This window comes from Sorex fumeus, unplaced genomic scaffold, assembly GCF_029834395.1.
Source record: "Sorex fumeus unplaced genomic scaffold, SorFum_2.1 ptg000041l, whole genome shotgun sequence".
Classification (NCBI taxonomy): domain Eukaryota; kingdom Metazoa; phylum Chordata; class Mammalia; order Eulipotyphla; family Soricidae; genus Sorex; species Sorex fumeus.
Window position 1 is genome coordinate 7,563,925 of NW_026606098.1, and position 19,775 is coordinate 7,583,699.

General features: G+C 63.4%; 2 protein-coding genes across 4 annotated transcripts; both read left to right on the plus strand.

The window, feature by feature from the left end:
* The first annotated feature begins 1,730 nt into the window (after positions 1–1,730).
* On the plus strand, positions 1,731–13,611 carry SLC27A1 (solute carrier family 27 member 1). 3 transcript variants are annotated; one of them, XM_056119783.1, is made up of 13 exons: positions 1,731–1,838; positions 3,258–3,425; positions 6,030–6,424; positions 6,522–6,683; positions 6,767–6,836; positions 7,099–7,190; positions 7,255–7,364; positions 10,840–11,049; positions 11,939–12,065; positions 12,152–12,289; positions 12,362–12,526; positions 12,700–12,846; positions 13,433–13,611. In XM_056119783.1, the coding sequence occupies exons 2-13, from the start codon at positions 3,259–3,261 to the stop codon at positions 13,588–13,590; spliced, it is 1,941 nt and encodes a 646-aa protein (XP_055975758.1). In that variant the 5' UTR covers positions 1,731–1,838; position 3,258; the 3' UTR covers positions 13,591–13,611. The 3 variants fall into 3 exon arrangements, with proteins under 3 accessions (XP_055975758.1, XP_055975757.1, XP_055975756.1); XM_056119782.1 differs by lacking the exon at positions 1,731–1,838 and adding an exon at positions 2,767–2,876; XM_056119781.1 differs by lacking the exon at positions 1,731–1,838 and adding an exon at positions 2,814–2,909.
* A 1,415-nt stretch (positions 13,612–15,026) lies between these two features.
* PGLS (6-phosphogluconolactonase) lies at positions 15,027–18,138 on the plus strand. Its single transcript, XM_056119815.1, has 5 exons — positions 15,027–15,372; positions 16,614–16,721; positions 16,963–17,064; positions 17,327–17,467; positions 17,827–18,138. The coding sequence occupies exons 1-5, from the start codon at positions 15,085–15,087 to the stop codon at positions 17,962–17,964; spliced, it is 777 nt and encodes a 258-aa protein (XP_055975790.1). The 5' UTR covers positions 15,027–15,084; the 3' UTR covers positions 17,965–18,138.
* The last annotated feature ends 1,637 nt before the right edge of the window (positions 18,139–19,775 follow it).

The following is a 19,775-nucleotide window of genomic DNA, read 5'->3' on the forward strand; positions in this document are numbered from 1 at the left end:
GATCAGGTATTTAGTTCTCAGGACCCCCAGATGTGTGGGGGCAGAACCTGGTGTAATCTGGAGCTGCAGTTGTTCCTTTTTGTTTGTTTGTTTTTAGGACCACATCCAGCGATGCTCAGGGTTTACTCCTGGCCAAGTTAAGAGGACCAGATGGGATGCTGGAGATTAAGCTCTGACCAGCTGCCTGCAAGGCAAGCGCCCTCTCCCCCAGGAACTGCATTTCTGTACCCCCGCAGTCCGGAAACCTACTCAGTCTGGTTTCTTTCATTCTTAGAAAGCTTACTGAGGATTGTTCCTAAGCCCTAAGGCCCAGGGGCATCTAAGGAAAGGAAAAATTACAAGGAACAGGCACGTAAATGGTTAACAGAGTTGAGTGGAAATGGGGGGCAGGGCAGGGATGTGGACAGCAGAGCACAGTTCTGGCACCCACTTAAGACAATCTCTCAGGGCTGGAGCAATAGCACAGTGGGTAGGGCATTTGCCTTGCACACGGCGGATCCGCATTCAATTCCCCCAGCACCTCATATGGTCCCCTGAGCACCACCAGGAGTGATTACTGAGTGTAGAGCCAGGAGTCAGCCTTGAGCATCACCGGGTGTGACCCAAAAAGCAAAAAAAAAAAAAAAAAAAAGACAATCCATCTCTTCTCCCCTTCCTCTTTTTCTATTTTCTTTTTTTTTTGAAATAAATAGATTTTATTTGGAGGAGAGCGAGAGAGTAATGTACTCAAGAGAGAACACAGGCTTCTCCAAGGGCGGAGAGAGCCCCTACACAAATCCTAGCATTAGACACGAAAGCATGAAAGTACACATCTCAAGAGGGGAGATTTGGGTGACACATGTGCTCAGGCACCACATGTGCTCTGCCACGTGGGCACAAGCAGCACATGGGCTCAAGCAGCATATGCACCCCCCCTTCCTTTTTTGTTTTTTGTTTTTGTTTTCTGGGTCACACCCGGCTATGCACATGGGTTACTCCTGGCTCATGCACTCAGGAATAACTCCTGGCGGTGCTCGGGGGACCATATGGGATGCTGGGAATCAAACCCGGGTGGTGTGCAAGGTAAACACCCTACCCGCTGTGCTATCACTCCAGCCCCATCACCCCCCCTCCTTTAAAAAAAAAGTATTGGGTTTGGGGAGAGTTGGAAGAGAAGCACCATCTGGGTTCAGCAAATTTGGTCATGGGAGGAGGGGACCAGAGGGAGGAAAGACAGAGGAGGGGATAGGTGGGGGGCAGTGAGGATAGGGAGCCGGGACTGAGAGGGAGAGGAAAGAGGACAGGAGTGAACCCCAACTCCCCACTGTGTGATAGCCATGAGCCTCAGTATCTTTTGCTGCAAAATGGGGGTGACCCGCACAGAGTCAGCGGGAGCAGAGCTGGCCCCTATGACAGCCTTAAGTTCTGCCTGGGAAAGGGGCTGGCTCTGGGCCTGGGCTCCGGATCTGTCTCCCAGGCCCCCATCCCGCGCAACGGGTGCGGCTGGCAGGCACAGAAAGCGGCGTGGGGTGATGCCTGCCCAGCCGTGCCTGCCAGTAGTGCTGGGAGCCGGCCCTGGCAGTCCCCCAGGAAGCGCTCTGGAAAGGTCGGCCAAGCCAGCAGAGGCAGAAAACAAGTAGGGGTGGAAAGGGGTGGGGAGCTGGGAGGGAGGGACACGGGGCGCAGGCCCCAGTGGGCAGTGAGCGCCCAGAGTGGGACCCAGCGGTGTACAGAAACGGAGCTGGGAGCCCCCTGCACCGGCCAGCCTGCCCTGCACGCGTCAACGTCTCCGCCTTGATCCTCCTCCTCCCTTCTCGCCTCCTGCAGGAGCTGCTGGGAGCTGCGACCGAGGGCTCCAGGTGAGCCAGGAATCAGGGTGGTGGACAGCCAGGCCAGCGCTGGCCGACCTAACCAGGGCTTTCAGGGACTGTGGGGGAGCATTTAGGGCTTCTACGTGCAGAGGGGCGCACTGGGCAGATCGATAGCCTGGTGCAAACGTTTCCTAGGTGGAGGCTGGGGTTGGACCTCAGGACCTCATTCTGAGGAAGAGGTGCATGCTCGGCCTCCGCGATGACAAGCTCTGAAAACTGGATGAGGTGGGTCCTTGCCATCTATCTGCAAGACCCATTCAGAGCCTCCTGAAACCTGGACGGAGGGAATTGAGGACTCCCAGGAATGAATTTGACATCCAGAAGCGCCAAGGATGAGATCTGAACAAGCCGAGGCAGGAGCCCTGCAGGGCAACCCAGTTAGAGAGCCCGAACTTTCCGCGCCCCGGGGCAGAGATTCTCCACGCCCCCGCCCCGTAGGAGGGACGCACGTGTTTTCTAACGCGGCGCCCGGGGCCAGGGCGGTGGGGGTAGGGGAAAACGCAGTTTGGTTGCCATGGAGACAGCGGCGCCGGCGACGGGCCCTTCTAGCTCCCGCGTCTCAGTGGCTGTGGTCTCTCTGGCCCGGAACTCTCTCTATGGCCACGGCCTTCGGCAAGGGGCCGGCCTGGTTCGCGGGTAGCTGAGGGGCTCTGGGCCACCGCGGTCGGTCGGGGACCCGGGGCGGGCCTGGGCGGGCCGATGGGCGGGGCCTGGGCGACAGGTGAATCGGAACCCGGATGGAGCCGGGGGTGGAACTGGAGCGGGGAATTTCGACCTGAGCCCTGCGCGGGGCGGGGCTTGAGCGAGGGGCGGAGCCTGTGGCCTATAGGGCGGAGCCTGTGACCGATGGGGCGGAGTCTGAGGAAGGGGGCGGAGCATAACACTTGGTCACGTGCAATGCCTGTGGCCTGGCGGCCGCTGCAACAAAATAACCGCGAGCAAGACAGGTGGAGGCTGCGCTGCTAGTGGGGGCGTGGCCTGGTCCAGTGACCCGAACGAGCCTAGGCCAGTGTTCTAGGGAATCAGGTGCAGCCTAAGAACCCGGGCCTCGTAGTGCGGGTGCAGCTCGTTTTTAGAGCCCCGCAGGTCCGTACAAAGCCAGTCCTCGTCCTTGGGGGCGCTGGGCTTGCGACCCGACGATCTTGCTTGGAGCGGGGCGGGGCCGAGACTTGGCGAATCTTTCTGGGTTCTGGCGTGGGGTGGTGGGGGCACCTCCTGGGGGCGGGGTCTGGCTTCCCGGAGCGGCAAGGAGGGACCCGGGGGCGTTCCTGGGGGCGGACCTGAGGGAGTTGCCTATCCCCGGGCAGGGCCTCCGGGGGCGTGTCGCCGGCGAGCGGGCAGTGGGCGGGGTGTCCTGGGCGGGCCCAGGCCCCTGAGGCCCAGGTCTCGGCTCTGTCGGCCTCCCAGGATGCGGACTCCGGGCGCGGGCGCGGCCTCCGTGGCCTCGCTGATGCTGCTGTGGCTGCTCGGGCTGCCGTGGACCTGGAGCGCCGCGGCGGCGGTCGGCGTGTACGTGGGAGGCGGCGGCTGGCGTTTCCTGCGCATCGTCTGCAAGACGGCCAGGCGGGACCTCTTGTGAGTGCGTCCTGATGCGGGTCCGGGTCCGCGCCAGGCCGGGAGGGTATGCCGGAACCCGAGAAACAAACCGAGGGGGCTTATGCAGCGGGGCTTCGGGAGGGGGGGGCTGAGGGCTGGGTTCCGAGGTTTGGAGACTGGGGGCCGGGCCGGGACTGAGGAATAGCGGGTTTGGAGAGCCCAGAGGGGTCGCCGCGGACCGCCTGGGGGTTGCTGGTGGGAGACAAGTAGTCTCAAGGTTCTTGCAGCTCCAGGAGTGAATTCAGGGGCCGAAACACAGCCTCGGAGAGTCAGGGGCGGCCCGGACTTCCAGGACACTGGGTGTCACTGGGGAACTGTGGGTTTGGGATCTGCATCTCAGGACCACGACAGAGACTCAGGGAGGCCTTTAGGGACGCGGGTAGGTACCTGGTGGCTCGCAGGGAAACCCAGCAACGTAAGATGCTTTGGGTCTATTGAGAACTCGGTTTGAAGGTGCCTGAAATTTAGGAGTTTGAAAGTGCTTCTTGGGGCATCTGCAAAGACTTTTTTGGGGGGTCAAATCTGGCAATGCCTGAAGTGCTCAGGGGCCACTGCTGAGGTTCTGAGGGATCTTGTGGTCTGGAGGAGGCCGCCCAGGGCCTCCTGTCCTCTCCCCAGGCCCCTGGAGTTTTGGGGTCTCTTAATAGGTGTTTTTCTTGTGGGCACACACAGGCTTCTGTTGGCTGGAGGGTCGCTGTGGGACTTGGGACATGTTTCCAGACCTGCATGATGGGGGCTCTGATTGATTGAGACTGGGAACTTGGTGGGGGGGGAGATTCAGGTGCTGGGGAGGGGCCCCTGCGATGGGGTTAGCCTTTGGGATCCCGTGGGTCAGGTGGCTTACTTTATTGCTTCCCATGCTCTCCTTGACCCCAATTCCTGCCATCTTTCTGAAGTGCTCTCTGAGCTGCAAAGATGTGATATCTCCACCTGTTCTCCTCATGGCTTCATAGTGCCCGCTGTGGCTCCAGCCATCACATGCAGATGGTCATGTCACTGGGCAGAGGAGAAGGGGTACAGACTGCCACACTGTCTCACGCTGCAAAGCATGTGAGGGGCTGATGTGTCTGTAAGGTGGCTAGGCAGCGCTGGAGTGGCGGGAACAGGCAGGGCTGAGGGCAGCAGAGCCAGTTCCCAGTTGGTCTGGTGTCTGGGGAGGAGGGTTGGGGCAAGTAGGAGGAAGTGCTCCTAGACAGAGGGAGAGGTGCCAGGCCCTGTTGTGGGGGAAGAACCCTCAATGGACAAAGGTCAGCAGCAGCTGGGCAGCACCAGGAGAGGCCCCCTAGTAGGTACGGACTCATGGGCTGAGCCAGCCCCATCCAGGCTCTTCCTGAAGGACACAGGCTGTGGTCACGCCCCCACATCTGCTTGATGTCTCTGAGACCCACCCCAGCACCCCGCAGCTCCCCAGCCCCGCACAAGCCCTTTATCCGCTGGAGGGTCATTCACAGGTCAGGGGCGGGAGGTGCCAGGACTTGGACATGGCTCAGGGCCACGGTCACATCCAGTCTGACACACAGGTGGGGGTGAGGGAGCGGGGGATGGAGCCCAGACTTGGGGCCCCCACACCTTTTGGCCACGCATAGGGGGAAACAAGTAGGGAGTGTGGGCAGCAACTGGCACTGGCTCAGGGGACCCCACAACCAGAGCTGTCCTCTGGGTCTCCCTGCCCAGAATCCCTGTCTTGGCTCCTTCTCCCTGGGCCCTGCATGTCCCAGAGCCTGCCCACCCTCAGTGATGGCCCCGAGGCTGGGATGGCCGCTCTCGGCCACACCAGGAGGGGGCCTGGTCTCCATGCAGTTGTGTCCCCCTGCCTTAGAGGGGACAGACACGTGACCCTCCACCAGGGACCAGTGGTAAAGGAGCGAACTGAGAGTGGGAGGGACAGATAGAGGGGACAGAGGGGGACAGGATGGACTGGGGACAGAGAGGGAGATGGGACAGGGGGACACAGAGGGAGAGGGAACGGGGGACAGAGAGGGAAATGGGACAGGGGGACAGAGAGAGAGGGAGAGGGAGCAATTGCCCAGGGGCATGGGCTGGGCTTGATGCCGGGTGTGGCCCTGGCAGGGTGGTGGTGGCAGCTGCAGTGGGCACTGTCCTGGCAGAGAGGCCCTGGGGGGTGGAGGCGTGGGTGGCCGGGATGGGGTGCAGGGACCTGGGTGCCATGGAGGGGAGGAGAGAGGGGAGCGTGGGAGGAGGGGTGAGGGTGGGGAGCAGACCCAGCTGTGACTAGGTGGGGGGCCTGTGGGGAGGAGAGCGCTGTGTCACACAGCCTGGCAGCAGGACGGACTCTGGGTGCTGTTGGCAGGACAGGAAATGTTCATGGCTGGCTCCCCTCCTCCAGGGCACACACCCCAGCAGGCAGCTTGGGGACACAGTGCCCGACTTTGCTGGTACAGGTGGAGGGGACGGTCCCAGTGGGTGTCGGGGGTCAGATGTTCCAGCGTGAGGCCGCGCCCCCGACCCACCCGAGAACTGGGTCAGCTTCTGGGCTCTGTCCCCCCCTCCCAGGAGAGCTGCAGGCAGAGGGCACCCTGTACCCCCGGGTGACACATCCTTCCGCTCGCCCTCCCCACCCAGCGGCCTCTCCGTCCTACTCCGGGTGAGGCTGGAGCTGCGGCGCCACCAGCGCGCCGGCCACACCATCCCGGGCATCTTCCAGGCCGTGGCGCAGCGACAGCCGGAGCGCCTGGCGCTGGTGGACGCGGGCAGCGGGGCGCGCTGGACCTTTGCGCGCCTGGATGCCTACGCCAACGCCGTGGCCAACCTGTTCCGTCAGCGAGGCTTCGGGCCGGGCGACGTGGTGGCCGTGTTCGTGGAGGGCCGGCCGGAGTTCGTGGGGCTGTGGCTGGGCCTGGCCAAGGCGGGCGTGGAGGCGGCGCTGCTCAACGTGAACCTACGCCGGGAGCCGCTGGCCTTCTGCCTGGGCACGTCGGGCGCCAAGGCCCTGGTCTTCGGCGCGGAGCTAGCGGAGGGTGAGGTGGGCGCGGGGCGCGGGGGAGGTGGCGGCGGTGAGGGGCGCCCGCCCAGCCACGCCTCACCGTCCCCATTTCCTGGGCTCCTGGTCCGCAGCGGTGGCCGAGGTCAGCGCGCAGCTGGGCAAGAGCCTGACCAAGTTCTGCACGGGAGAGCCAGGGCCTGAGGGTGGCCTGTCGGACGCCCAGCTCTTGGACCCGCTGCTGCTCGGCGCGTCCACCGAGGCCCCCGCGCAGCCCGCGGGCAAGGGCATGGACGGTGAGTGGGGGGACACACCCCGCCGGGCCGCCCAGACCCCGCCCCCACTGCCCAGACCCCACCCCATCACCACATTTCCCCAGATCGGCTGTTCTACATCTACACCTCGGGGACCACGGGGCTGCCCAAGGCCGCCATCATCGTCCACAGCAGGTGAGGGCCCTGCGGGGCGCGACCCCCGCCCCCACCCCCCCCAGGACTCTGGGTTGCCGAGACCCCCGCGCTGCTCCCCACCCCGCACAACTACCCAAGTTCCTAGGCCCCTCTCCCTGACTGCCCCGGGTAATCCCTCGACCTACTTAGACCGTGGACAGGCACCTCTTCCAGGAGCCCCTCGCCAGCTCGCCCCTCGCAGTATCCTCGCACTCCTGGCCGCCCCGCAGCACCCGCTGCCACTCTCTGCTGCTGCCCGCAGGTACTACCGCATCGCGGCCTTTGGCCACCACGCCTACAGCATGAACCAGGCCGACGTGCTGTACAACTGCCTGCCCCTGTACCACTCTGCAGGTACGGCGAGGCAGGCGGGGGGTGGTGCGGCGCCCGCGACCCCTCACCCGGTGCGTCTCCGCAGGGAACATCATGGGCGTGGGCCAGTGTCTCCTCTATGGGCAGACCGTGGTCCTCCGCAAGAAGTTCTCGGCCAGCCGCTTCTGGGACGACTGCGTCCAGTTCAACTGCACGGTCAGGCCCCCACCCGAGTCCTGCCCCTCCGAGTCCCGCCCCCCACTCGCCCTTGCCCCTGCCCTCCCACCTGAGCCTGCCCATCCACCCCCTCCTGATTCCCTCCTCAAGGCCCCACCTCTCCCGAGGTCCTGCCCTCCCCGATGCCCCGCCTGAAGACCCTCCCCCTCCTTATGCCCAGGCCTCTCCTGATGCCCAGGCCTCTCCTGATGCCCAGGCCTCTCCTGATGCCCCGCCCTCTCCTGAGGTCCCGCTCTCTCCCTATATCCCGCCCATGCCCCGCCTCTCCTGATGCCACGCCTTCTTCCGATGCCCCGCCCTTCACCGATGCTCCGCCCCTCCCGATGTCCCGCCCTCTCCCAATGACCCGCCCCTCCCCTGTGCACCAACCTCTCGATGCTCTGCCCCTTCACTCCCCAAGCTCCTCCCCTCCAGTGCCCTGATGCTCTACCCCTCCCTGCTGCCCCTCCTCTCCCTGAGTTTCTGCCTCTCCTCCGAGGCCCCACCTCTTCCAAATGCTCTGTCCTTTCCCCATGCCCACTCTTCCTCTGCTGCTCGGCTCCTGCCCCAGTGCTCCACCTCTCCACCTACCCCCCTACCCTTAAGTACCACTCCTGCATCAATGTCGTTCCCTTTGGTGCTCCAACCCCTCTGCCTGTGCCCCATCCCGAGACCCCACCCCTTAGCTTGTAACCCTCGTTGTGCCACTGACACCGCTGCTCCCTCCCCCCCATGGTCGCCCTTCTGGCTGGCTAGGCGCTGAGAAGCTGCCTGTGGCTCTTTGTGAAAGATGGGTGCAGCCAAGGCGAGGTGGGGGTCCTCAGCTATGCAGGGGAGCAGGAGGGTCACCCTGTGCCCCTGCAGTGAAAGGAAACGGGCTCAGAATTTGGACATGAAGGTGTCTCAGAGCGCTGAGTCGATCACCTCTCAGGGGAGAGGAGTGCCACTGTGTGGAGAGGACCAGAGAGGTTTATCAGCCTCCCCAGATCACACAGCGGTGTAGAGCAGGGTTCTGGGCTGGGCCTCCAGAGGACCCCACACTGTGTGGAGGGGCTGAAATTCTGCTTGGGGAGGAGATTCTCGGGGAAACACTAGTCTGAATTTTGGAGTATAAGAAGGCTGGTCTTCAAAACGGAATGATGTGGGTCTGGAGAGGTAGTATGGTGTAAGGCACTTGCCTTGCGTGTGGCCAACTCAGTTTGATCCTGGGCAGTGCATATGACCCTGAGCACCACTGGGAATGATCACCGAGTACCCCCAAGTTCCCCCACCCCCCAAAGAAAAAGTCCATCTGGAAGCAACTGGAATTACAAAGCTTCAAATATGTATTCATGGAGCTAGGAATGACCAGGGACCCCAGCACCTCCCAGCTCCCCCACGCCCCTGTTACTGTAAGCGGTTCCAGGTGCCAGAGGATTTCCTGCCCAGATGTTTCTGGAAAACCACTCACAGCATCGTTTTCCTTCCAAGTGGAGGTGCAGTTCCCACGAGGAGCCATTTGTAGTGGGCAGTTCTGGGCTGTCAGCCACAGACTTGGGTCGGGCCACCACCAACTCCATGTAGTTCCAGAAGGAGCTCTGGCCCAGTTTCCTCCCCTCAATCCCTTAGTCCCCCACTTTCTGGACGTTTTCCTGGATTTTGTACATTTTTGGTAAGGACTTGTGGGGGGGGGGGAAGATTTTGAAAGTCTGAATGGGCCAGAGATAGTTCAGTGGGGAAGGCACTTGCCTTGCATTGCCAGCACCCCATATGATCCCCCTGAGTCCCCAGGAATGATCCTTGAGCACGGAGCCAGGAGTAAACCCTGAGCACCGGTGACTGTGGCCCCCCAAACAAAACAAAAATGACAAGTCTATGAAGAGCTGTATCGCGCGCACTGTACGCATAGGCACCCCCATGTCTGTGGAGGCAGAAGAGGTGTTTGTGAGCCCCTGAACGAGTGGACTAAGGGGCAGGCTGCGGGAGGGGAGACGGAAGGTTCTAGATGGTGGTGGGGAAGGTTGCATGGCCATGTGAGGTACCCATGCCCTGAGCCAGGCCCAGGACACATGGTGCGTTTGCACACATGTGCACACACACATGTGTACGTATGTGCACACACACTCATGAGCAAATGTCAGTTCAGTATCATCACAGCAGGGGGACTGTGATGGCGGGGTGGGAGCCTGCGGAAGCCCTTAGGGTCCTGCTTTCCAAGGGCACTGCCTGTGGGGAGAGGTTCCCAGCCCTCCACGGCTGTGGTGCTCCTGGCTCCCGCCCCCAGGCTTCCCTGCTGTCTGCCCCATCTGGAGACTGCCAGGGGCCCCTTCTGCACTCTGCCCCCCTCGCCCCCCACTGTCAGGGCCGGGCGGAAGCAGGCGGCAGCTGTTGGCTCCCAGTGCTTGGCGGTGGCCTTGGGCCACAAGGGCGTCATTGTCACCCTTGGCCACCCCTCCCTGGCCTGGTTTCTAAGGAGGACAGGGAGAGCTGCCCAGAGCTTGGCTGGGTCCCTGCAGGCGAGGGACAGGGCACTGTCAGGAGCCCCAGCCCTAACCTGCGCGTGGCTTTCAGAAACAGATTTGTCAAGTGGCTGAGGCTGGATGACCCTCCATGTGTTCCTCCTGTCCCCGGCCTTGCTCAGGGGGTGCTGCCATCCCCCTTCCAGTCTCTCCAGGGCTATTCCCAGCAGCTGCTATAGGTCCAGACCCTCAGGGCTGATTCTCCATGGACTAGCTTGTTTTTTTGTGTGTGTGTGGTGTTTTTCTTTTCTTTTTTTTTTTTTTTTTGCTCTTTGGGTCACACCTGGTGATGCACAGGGGTTACTCCTGGCTCTGCACTCAGGAATTACTCCTGGCGGTGCTCAGGGAACCATATGGATGCTGGGAATCGAACCTGGGTCAGCCGCGTGCAAGGCAAACACTCTACCCGCTGTGCTATCGCTCCGGCCTTTCGTGGCCCAACTTGGGCACATCCACCCTCTCACCAGCGGGGGACTGCACTGGGTTGGTCAGCCAGACTGTGCCCATGCTGTCCCAGAGCGGGAGGAGGTGGCTGCAAGTGGGGCAGGGGCGCAGATAGGGATTTGTGCGGGTGGGGGCAGCTGGGCTGGGGCCACTGTGGGTGATCAGGGCAGCAGAGGACTTCAGGCAGATCTGGAGGGTGTCCAGACCCAGGCCTGACTGCCTCAGTTTCGCCAGCTGCAGAATGGGGAGGGTGGCCATCGGATGCCCAGAGATGAGTGCAGAGCACCTGGGGATCAGTAGGTGGCCTCAGGAGACAAGGGGCAGCTGAGCTGGCTGACGTGTGGGTCACGGGTCGTCCTGCTTCAGGGTCCAGGGTCCACTGGTGGTGTCAGCTGTGCCTCCCCAGGAGCCCTGCGCCCAGGGAACAGCTGGGGGCCAGAGCCTGGGCTCTGCCCACACGGTGGGGTGGGCCTGTCCTGGGCTGCTGGCAGGCTCTTGTCGGCTGCCCATGGCCCACGCTGCCCCCGCTCCAGGTGGTCCAGTACATCGGGGAGATTTGCCGCTACCTGCTGCGGCAGCCTGTTCGCGAGGCCGAGGGCCAGCACCGCGTGCGCCTGGCTGTGGGCAACGGGCTGCGGCCGGCCATCTGGGAGGAGTTCAGCGAGCGCTTTGGGGTGCGCCAGATTGGCGAGTTCTACGGCGCCACCGAGTGCAACTGCAGCATTGCCAACATGGACGGCAAGGTGGGCGCGGCCGGGTGCCCCCACCCCACCCTAGGGCTCTGGCCGCTCCCGCTACCTCCCGGGAACGTGGGGAATCGGGACGCTGAGAGGCCAAGAGCAGGTCGCATAGGATCCTTCCAAGGGGCAAGTCCCTTGGCCTTGCGGCTTCCTCTGTAAGAGGGGGTGGCTCCTAGTGACCCCAGGAAGTGGACGCAGACCAGCCCCACCCCTCACTTCCTTTTCTTCAAAGGAGAAAAGCAATCCCCGCCCTGGGCAGCATCTGGACTGACCAGGTCCATCTGCAGAATGGACAGATGGACAGACGCTAGCCAGGACTTGGATTACTCTTGCCCTTCCTCCTTTTTTTAAAAAAATTATTTTTATTTATTTTTATTTTTAATTTTTATTAGTGAAACACCATGAGATACAGTTGTAGACTTACAGATTTTTGTACCCTTCCTCCTTTTTCTTTCCTGCTTGCTTTTTTCTTTTAATCGGGCCACATCCGGCTGTGTTCAGGGCTTACTCCTGGCCATGCACTTGGGGATCACTCCCTGTGATGCTCAGGTACCATATGGGATGCCCACGATCAACCGAGCCTGGCCGCTTGCAAGGAAAGTGCCGGCCCCGCAGTGCTATGACTCTGGTCCCTGTCTTTCTCCTTCACATCCTGCCCCACCTCCTCATCAGATGTTACAGTGACCATGCACTAGGGACTATTTTCTCTTCCACCTGGCACCGGCCTGGGTACCCCGCACCCCGTTCTCCAGGATCTTAGTAGCGGGGACACTCCAGGTGGGGTGTGGGCTGGCTGGGGTGGGGAGCAGCCACAAGCCTCAGGGGTTGGGAGGGGGCGTTGAGGGACCAGACCCTGGAACAGGACCCCTCACTGCCCCTGGTCCCCCCTCAGGTGGGTGCCTGTGGCTTCAACAGTCGCATCCTGCCGCACGTGTACCCCATCCGGCTGGTGAAGGTGAACGAGGACACCATGGAGCCGCAGCGGGATGCTCAGGGCCTCTGCATCCCCTGCCAGGCGGGTGAGCGGCCCCGCACCCCGCCCCGCCCCGCGGCCCCGCCCCTATCCCCGCCCCGCACCCCCCAGCCCTGCCTGCGCCTCCCGCAGGGGAGCCCGGCCTCCTGGTGGGCCAGATCAACCAGCAGGACCCGTTGCGGCGCTTCGACGGCTACATGAGTGAGAGCGCCACCAGCAAGAAAGTGGCACACAGCGTGTTCCGCAAGGGGGACAGCGCCTACCTGTCAGGTGCGGCGTGGTCAGCAGGGGTGGGGTGCCCGGCCCCGGCGCCCCACCGACACCCTCCCTGCCTGCCCCCAGGTGACGTGCTGGTGATGGACGAACTGGGCTACATGTACTTCCGCGACCGCGGCGGGGACACGTTCCGTTGGCGTGGGGAGAACGTGTCCACCACCGAGGTGGAGGCCGTGCTCAGCCGCCTGCTGGGCCAGACCGATGTGGCAGTGTACGGCGTGGCTGTGCCAGGTAGGTGGCTTGTCGCCGGGCACACACCGCCATGACCCCCTGCCTAGGAACTCCGGGGGGCTCGCAGAAGCTGGGGAGCAGGCTTCGTGGCAGCTGGAAAGGTCGGGGACCCCTACAGGGGAGGGTGACTGGGGGTGGGTCGAGACGTGGTCAAGCCAACCCTTTGCCCGCAGGAGTGGAGGGCAAAGCTGGCATGGCGGCTATCGCAGACCCCCTGGGCCAGCTGCACCCCAACGAGCTCTACCAGGAGATGCAGAAGGTCCTGGCACCTTACGCCCGCCCCATCTTCCTGCGCCTCTTGCCGCAGGTGGACACGACAGGTACGGCCCGTGCCCCTCTCTGCTCCCTGGTCCATTCAGGCTCAGCACCCTGGCCCCGATTTCTCCCTGAAGGTCCCCCCACTCATTGAGCTCCTGGTCCCCCACAATAGCAAACACAGTAGCACAACTCCCCAAAATTTTACGTGGGGCGGGTGGGGGGGGGGGCTGGAGCGATAGCACAGTGGGTAGGGCGTTTGCCTTGCACTCGGCTGACCCGGGTTCGATTCCCAGCATCCCATATGGTCCTCTGAGCACTGCCATAAGTAACTCCTGAGTGCAGAGCCAGGAGTAACCCCCTGTGCATTGCCAGGTGTGACCCAAAAAGAAAAAAAAAATCATACAGGGGAGGGAGGGCAAATTTGGCGCTTGGGTTCTAGTTTGCTCAGCCCGACCTCGAAGGTAGCAGGCGCACCCCTGTGCCCAGGCAGGGGCGGGCGGGGCTTCAGGAGATGAGAGGGGCAGCTGGGGGTGGAAGAGTGGATGACAGACGGGGAGGGCAGCTCCTGGCAGAGGTGGAACGGGCCTGCGCAGAAGCCTGGGGGTACAGGGGACTCGGGGCTAGAGTCATGCTCCCCGTCCCCGCCAGGCACCTTCAAGATCCAGAAGACGCGGCTGCAGCACGAGGGCTTCGACCCCCGCCAGACCTCGGACCGGCTCTTCTTCTTGGACCTGAAACAGGGCCACTACCTGCCGCTGGACCAGGCGGTCTACACGCGCATCTGCGCAGGCGCCTTCGCTCTGTGACGCCTCCTTCGCAGGCCCTGTCCCGCCCCCCTGTGCCCGGATAGTCCCCTGCCCTGCTCTGAGGGCAGCCCCGCCTGCGACTGGGGACGAGTCCTCCTTTGCACCCCTGTGTGCCGCCATCCCCTCTCCCTGAACCTCTCCTGGGCTCTCAGCCAGCGAATGGCAGTTCCAGGTTGCAGGGACTGTGAGAGGTTCACAGAGGGGCCTCCCCCCTCCCAGCTGTGCCTTAAGCAGCCCTTCCCAGGGTTTCTGGGTTCCCAGGCATCGGGCCCCCTGAATCTCCACTGCAGAGCCAGGAGCTGGAGGGGGACTAGCCCTCATGGGTTGCAGGGGACAAGAGACGTCCAGACTGGGTCAAGGGTCTGCAGGCCCCCCTGCTCCAGCTGACTTCTTGGCGCCCCAGAAGCTTCCAGACTATAGCCCTCATGTCTCCCTGCCTCGGGGTCTCCATGCAGCTCCCACCAGGGGACCCTGGTTCGCCCCCTAGCACGCCCCAGTCCTACGTGTCTGCCCTCGGCCTGTGCAGGCAGTAAGGTGTAGGGGCTTGACCGCTGGAAATGTCCCCGCTGATCTTCCGGGGGACAGCTGGAGCCTTGGGCCGTCCCCAGCCCCTCCGGCGGCGTGGTGGCGGCTTGCTGGAGATTGGGACCTGCCACCGTGACCCGCAGCCCCCACTCCCCAGGCAGCGGAGATAACGGGGCCACCACCCAGTTCCGAGGCTGTTTCCTAGTTCAGATTTTGAAATAAAGCAGGCACGGAGTGATGCCACTGGGGAGCAGAACCCTTCTCTGTCCAGGTCTGGGACCTGTCCAGCACTGGGCTGGCAGCAGTGGGTCAGCAAAGGGATGTGGCCATGGGCAGGGCACCTGGGCCAGGGGGCGGGCCTTGTCTGTTGGGGTTTGGGGTACTGCAGCGGCGGACAGTTCATGGGGAGGCGTCGCCGTGGAGTGGCCCGTGGGGAGGGCGTTGTCCCTCCGCGGGTGTCCGCGTGGTCACCGAAATAGTCGGGAAGGCACGGGGCGGCTGGTGAAGGCGTGGGAGGGAGGTCCCCAGAGCCTGTGGCCGTGGCCACCTAGGCATCACCGCCCCTTGAGGGTAGAGGGGAGTGCGGGGTGCAGCGAGTGTCCAAAGCCCAGGGCTGATCCTGTGGGGGTCCTTGTACTGGACTTCCTGGGTTGCCTGTAGCCCCCGCGGTTCCATCCCGTGCCCCGTCCCTGCCAACAACACTGCTCCCCAGCTCTTGGGGCACGGGTCTCTCAATTTCCCTGACCACGTGGGACTCACAATTTAGAGGCAGCAAGAGAATTGTGCTGGGCGGCTCAGGGCCTGCAAACAGAACGGGAGGGGCGGGCGGGTCGTCCCCGCCCCACCCCGCCCCGGCCCCGCCCCGGCCCCGCCCGGCCGCGCTCGGGCTTCGCGGCACCCAGGGCGCAGGCGCGGCCCACGGCGCAGGCGCGGCGGCCAGGCCGGACGCGCTTCCCTGTCCGCGTCGCCATGGCCGCGCCGGCCCCGGGTCTCATCTCGGTCTTCTCCAGCCCGCAGGAGCTGGGCGCGTCGCTGGCGCAGCTGGTGGCGCAGCGGGCGGCGTGCTGCCTGGCGGGGGCCCGCGCGCGCTTCGCGCTCGGCCTGTCGGGCGGCAGCCTGGTGTCCATGCTGGCCCGCGAGCTGCCCGCCGCCGCCGCCGCCGCCGGGCCCGCCAGCCTGGAGCGCTGGACGCTGGGCTTCTGCGACGAGCGCCTCGTGCCCTTCGAGCACGCCGAGAGCACGTACGGCCTCTACCGGGTGAGCACCCTAGGGCCGGCGGCGGCGAGGGCGCGCGCCTTTCCCCAGGCGGGTGCTCGGATCCCGAGATTGCCCGCCCCACGCTCCGCTCTGCAGCGATGGGGACACTGAGGCCCGAGGACGGGAGTCGTGACCAGTGTGTGGGGCAGGGCCCGAGAAGCGGCCCAGTACCTGCTTGCGCCCTGGGGTGGACTTCGGAGAAGTCCCGCAGAGAAGGGGAAACGCTTGTCACCGAGCCCGTGCAAGTGTGGACCACGACCGAGATCGCGGAGCTGCCCGAGGGTGCTGTGCTGCGCCCCTTCCACACACCCTTCTGTGACTCTTTGTCTCTGTTCCCTGTTGGGCCTAGCAGGACGCCCGTGGGATCAGGGCGTCTCGTCCCACTTCCCTCTCCAGAGACCTGACCCCCTTCCGGGGTTCCCGGTGGACGTGAGCTTGGGGGACTGTTGGTCAGTCCATCCTGGGGAGGAGAGGTCCCACCTACCCTCGGTACATCTCTGCGCCCTCGGGCCAGGGGGACCCCCAGGTTTCTGGCTTTCTGGCTCCTAAGAAGGGGTTAGCACAGGTGACAGAGTAGAAATGCGAAGGTGAAAGGTGAGCTGGTGAAAGCCCTGGCAGCACAAGTGCTTCCGGGGAAAACCTGTCTGTCCACTTCTCAGAACCTGCCCGCCCGCCTGCTGTGCTTTCAAGGGGCTTGTCCCTGATGCTTGTCCAGGAGAAGGGGGCGTGTCACGGGAAGGGACTCAAGCATGGGGCGGGCCAATGGGGGTGCGCGTAGGGGCGTGTCTAGAGAGTGGGCGTGCGCTTGGACACGTGTCCACAGATCAGGCTGAGTATGCAACGTGGGAAAGTGTGTCCCTGGGAAGTTCCAGGCTGCGCCCCATCCCCTGCTCCTCTTGCTCCCTGGCCCCCCATTGCCTGCACCCCCAGGGCAGTGTATCTATTGGCTCAGGCCCGGGAATCTGGAGTGGAGCCCCCCCACATCTCTGCTACCCTATCCCAGCACTCCTCCCAGGGTTTCTGCTCTTCTGCTGAGTCCTCAAAGCCCCCAAGTTTGCCATCCTGGGGCATGATAGCGGCAGCCTATGGGGGGGGCAGACTGGAGGGCTGCTAGGAGGAGGTGGCGTGAGGCAGGTGGAGAGGAGTTTTCCCAAGCCAGGCTGGCATTACGGTCCAGCTGGGGGTGCCCCCACTGCATGTTCCCAAGGGCGACGTGTCCCTGCTGTCCCCCCTTGCTGCAGACCCACCTGCTCTCCAAGCTGCCCATCCCCGAGAGCCAAGTGCTCACTATTGATCCACAGCTGCCTGTGGAGGTGGCCGCCGAGGACTATGCCCAGAAGCTGCGACAGGTGAGCGCCATCCCCCCCCCCCCCCCCCCCGCTGTGCGGTCCCAGAACAAACACCCAGAGCCGCAGTGCAATCCCCAGGGCGTGGTCCACAGAAACGCCCCTGGAGCTGTCGTGTTGCCCTGGGTCCAGCTGCCCATGGCCATGTCTGGGGTCCCCCTGCCAGAGCCCTCCGGCCCGTGGGCACCAGCCCGTCTTTCCCTCATGGTGTCCTCTGGGCCTCCTTCCCCTACTGCCCATGCAGGCCTTCCTAGGAGACTCCATCCCGGTGTTCGACCTCCTGATCCTGGGCGTGGGTCCCGATGGCCACACCTGCTCGCTCTTCCCAGACCACCCGCTCCTGCAAGTGAGTGCTCCCTCTTGCCCTCTGGCCTCCGGCAGACTGAGAGACCAGCTGGGGCCAAGCTAGCCCTGCCACAGAGGTGACTTGCGGGTGCCAGGCCGTCACAGTTGGGAGCCACCTATGGGCCTGAAACCTCTAGAAAGAACCAGGGCCCCAGGCTTAACTCCTGCCAGCCACAATTTATCCACCTTGAAAAGAGCCTTGAAGTTAGCACAGGCCCCGGGCAGGCCTCTCGTGGTGACTGTTGCCCTGCGCCCCCCATCAGGAGCGGGAGAAGATCGTGGCCCCCATCAGTGACTCCCCGAAGCCGCCCCCACAGCGTGTGACCCTGACACTCCCGGTGCTGAATGCTGCCCGCACAGTCATCTTCGTGGCCACCGGCGAGGGCAAGGCTGCCGTCCTCAAGGTAACGGGTGGAAAAGGGAAGAGCAAAAGAAAAAGCAGAACTGGAGCCTTGGCACAGCAGGGAGGGTGCTTGCCCTGCACCCGGCCAGCCAGGCTCATCCCCGGCACTCCATACAGTTCCTCAAGCCCCGAGCACAGAGACAGGAGTCAGCCCTGAGCACCGTTGGTGTGGCCTGGCTGTGCCAACTCCTCCCCCTCCCCGCCCCCCGAATCTCAGCACCGCCCCCCCATCAGAGTGTGTCCCAGCCTCCATTCCCACAAGGTTTCCGTTTCTTTCGAGTGTGCCCCCGTTTCGCGGTGGGGGCTATCGGTGGGCCCTGGGCCGCTGGGGCTCACAGCCAGCCCCGCCTCTCTGCACAGCGCATCCTGGAAGACAAGGAGGAGCGCCCCCTCCCGGCGGCGCTGGTCCAGCCGCACACAGGCAAGCTCTGCTGGTTCCTGGACGAGGCCGCCGCCCGGCTCCTCACCGTGCCCTTCGAGAAGCATTCCACCTTGTAGCTGGCCCTAGGGGGCCGCGCCAGGACCAAACAGAGCCTGCTGATCCCCACGATCACGCCGGGCCCTGCGGCCTCTGCCCCAGGGGCCATCATCAGGTGCTTTTCTGCAGAGCCTCTGGGGCGACCCGCAGGCCTACACACCGGGGAGTATTAAACAGCCTTGGCTTGAAGTCTCCCTCCTGTCCCAGTGGTCCTTTCGCACAGCCGGGTGACTCCCTGACAGCCTGAACCGGCCACCTCTGCCCCCCCCCCAGAGAGTGGGGTGGGTGTGGTGTGGGTAGGGCCCAGGGCGGGGCAAGGCGGGGGTGGGGCCTTGCAGGGCCAGGCCATGACAGCTGGATGCCACGCACTGAGGCTTGAAACTTCTAGAATAAACCAGGATTCAAGTGCCCAGAGACAAGATGGAGTTTCTGGGGTGCCCCAGCCCAGGCAGACAGGTCCAGGGCCTTAGAGTCACCTGGGCAGAGACTCTTATTCCAGCAAGGCCGCACCCAGGGCTTCTGGGGACGTAAGTGTGAGCATCCCAGACCACCATTATCCCTGTGGCTCCCCCACCATCTAGAACTTTCTGTCTCCCCTGCTGGAACTTCATCCCCAGGATGCACTGTGCCTCTCCCTCAGCCATCTCCCCGCTGCTCCTCTTGAGGAGACCACCTTGGCAGCCTCAGGAGGGGTCCCACAGGACCTCCCAGCATCAGTGTCAGGCCTGCCATGCCAGGGGCTCGTGGTGACCATGTGCTTGTCCCTGATCGGGGGGATCCAGGACCCCATGTGCCAACATCCTTGAGTCGCCTGGTCAGGAATACAGGGTCATACATCTCTCTCTCTTTTTTTTTCTTTTTGGGTCACACCCAGCGATGCTCAAGGGTTATTCCTGGCTCTGCACTCAGGAATTACTCCTGGCAGTGCTTGGGGGACCATATGGGATGCTGGGAATAGAACCCAGGTCGGCCGCGTGCAAGGCAAGCGCCCTACCTGCTGTACTATCACTCCAGCCTCAGGGTCATATATCTCTTAAAGACCCTGCGGTGGCGTGACTGACCTCCGGGGGGGGGGGGGGGGGTGGTGTATGGGATTTTCCAGAAGAGCTGGGCTGCAGGTGTGCAGGACCCTGGGGGGGCACCAAGAAGATCCTCATGACCAGTCAGGGCCTCAGATATGCCCTCCCATGCCCCCAACCCCCTATGCTTCCCTTCAGCGTGACCCACTTTCTTGCGGCCCGCAAGCCCCCAGCCCAAGGTGCCAGGCCATGCGATGCCGGGGGCCAGGCCCGAGCCTGGAGTGTGCAGGGCTGTGTCCTGCTTCAGCCTTTTCTCTTGTTTCATTTTGGGTTACATGCTGCAATGCTCGGGGTTCATGGTCTGCACTCAGGTCACTCCTGGTAGGCTTGGGGGTCCTGTGGGATGCCGGGCTGGCCAGCACCCTCCCCCGTGTCCTGTCACTTTAGCCCCTATTCATTTAAAAACAGAATCTGAAGTGCTGTTTCCCAGACCCGTGGGGGCTTCCCTTTCCCCCGGTGCACCTGGGCTCAGGTCCACACACCTGCCCACGCCTTCCGCATTTGGATGGAGGCGGGGGCCAGTCCCTGTGACCTTTACCTGTAGACACATGTGGCCTGTGTCCGGGGCCCTGCTTGGTGTCCTCAGGCTGAGTGCCAGAGCTGGCTCTCCCCGAGCTGCTGGTGGGCCCACAGCACTGGCCAGGCAGACCCAGGGTCTCGGCTGGACTGATGGGGCGGGCACTTCCATCCAGGAGGCCCAAGCAGGGGGATGGGGATCTTGAAAATCGAGACTGGGGGGGGAGGGGAAACCA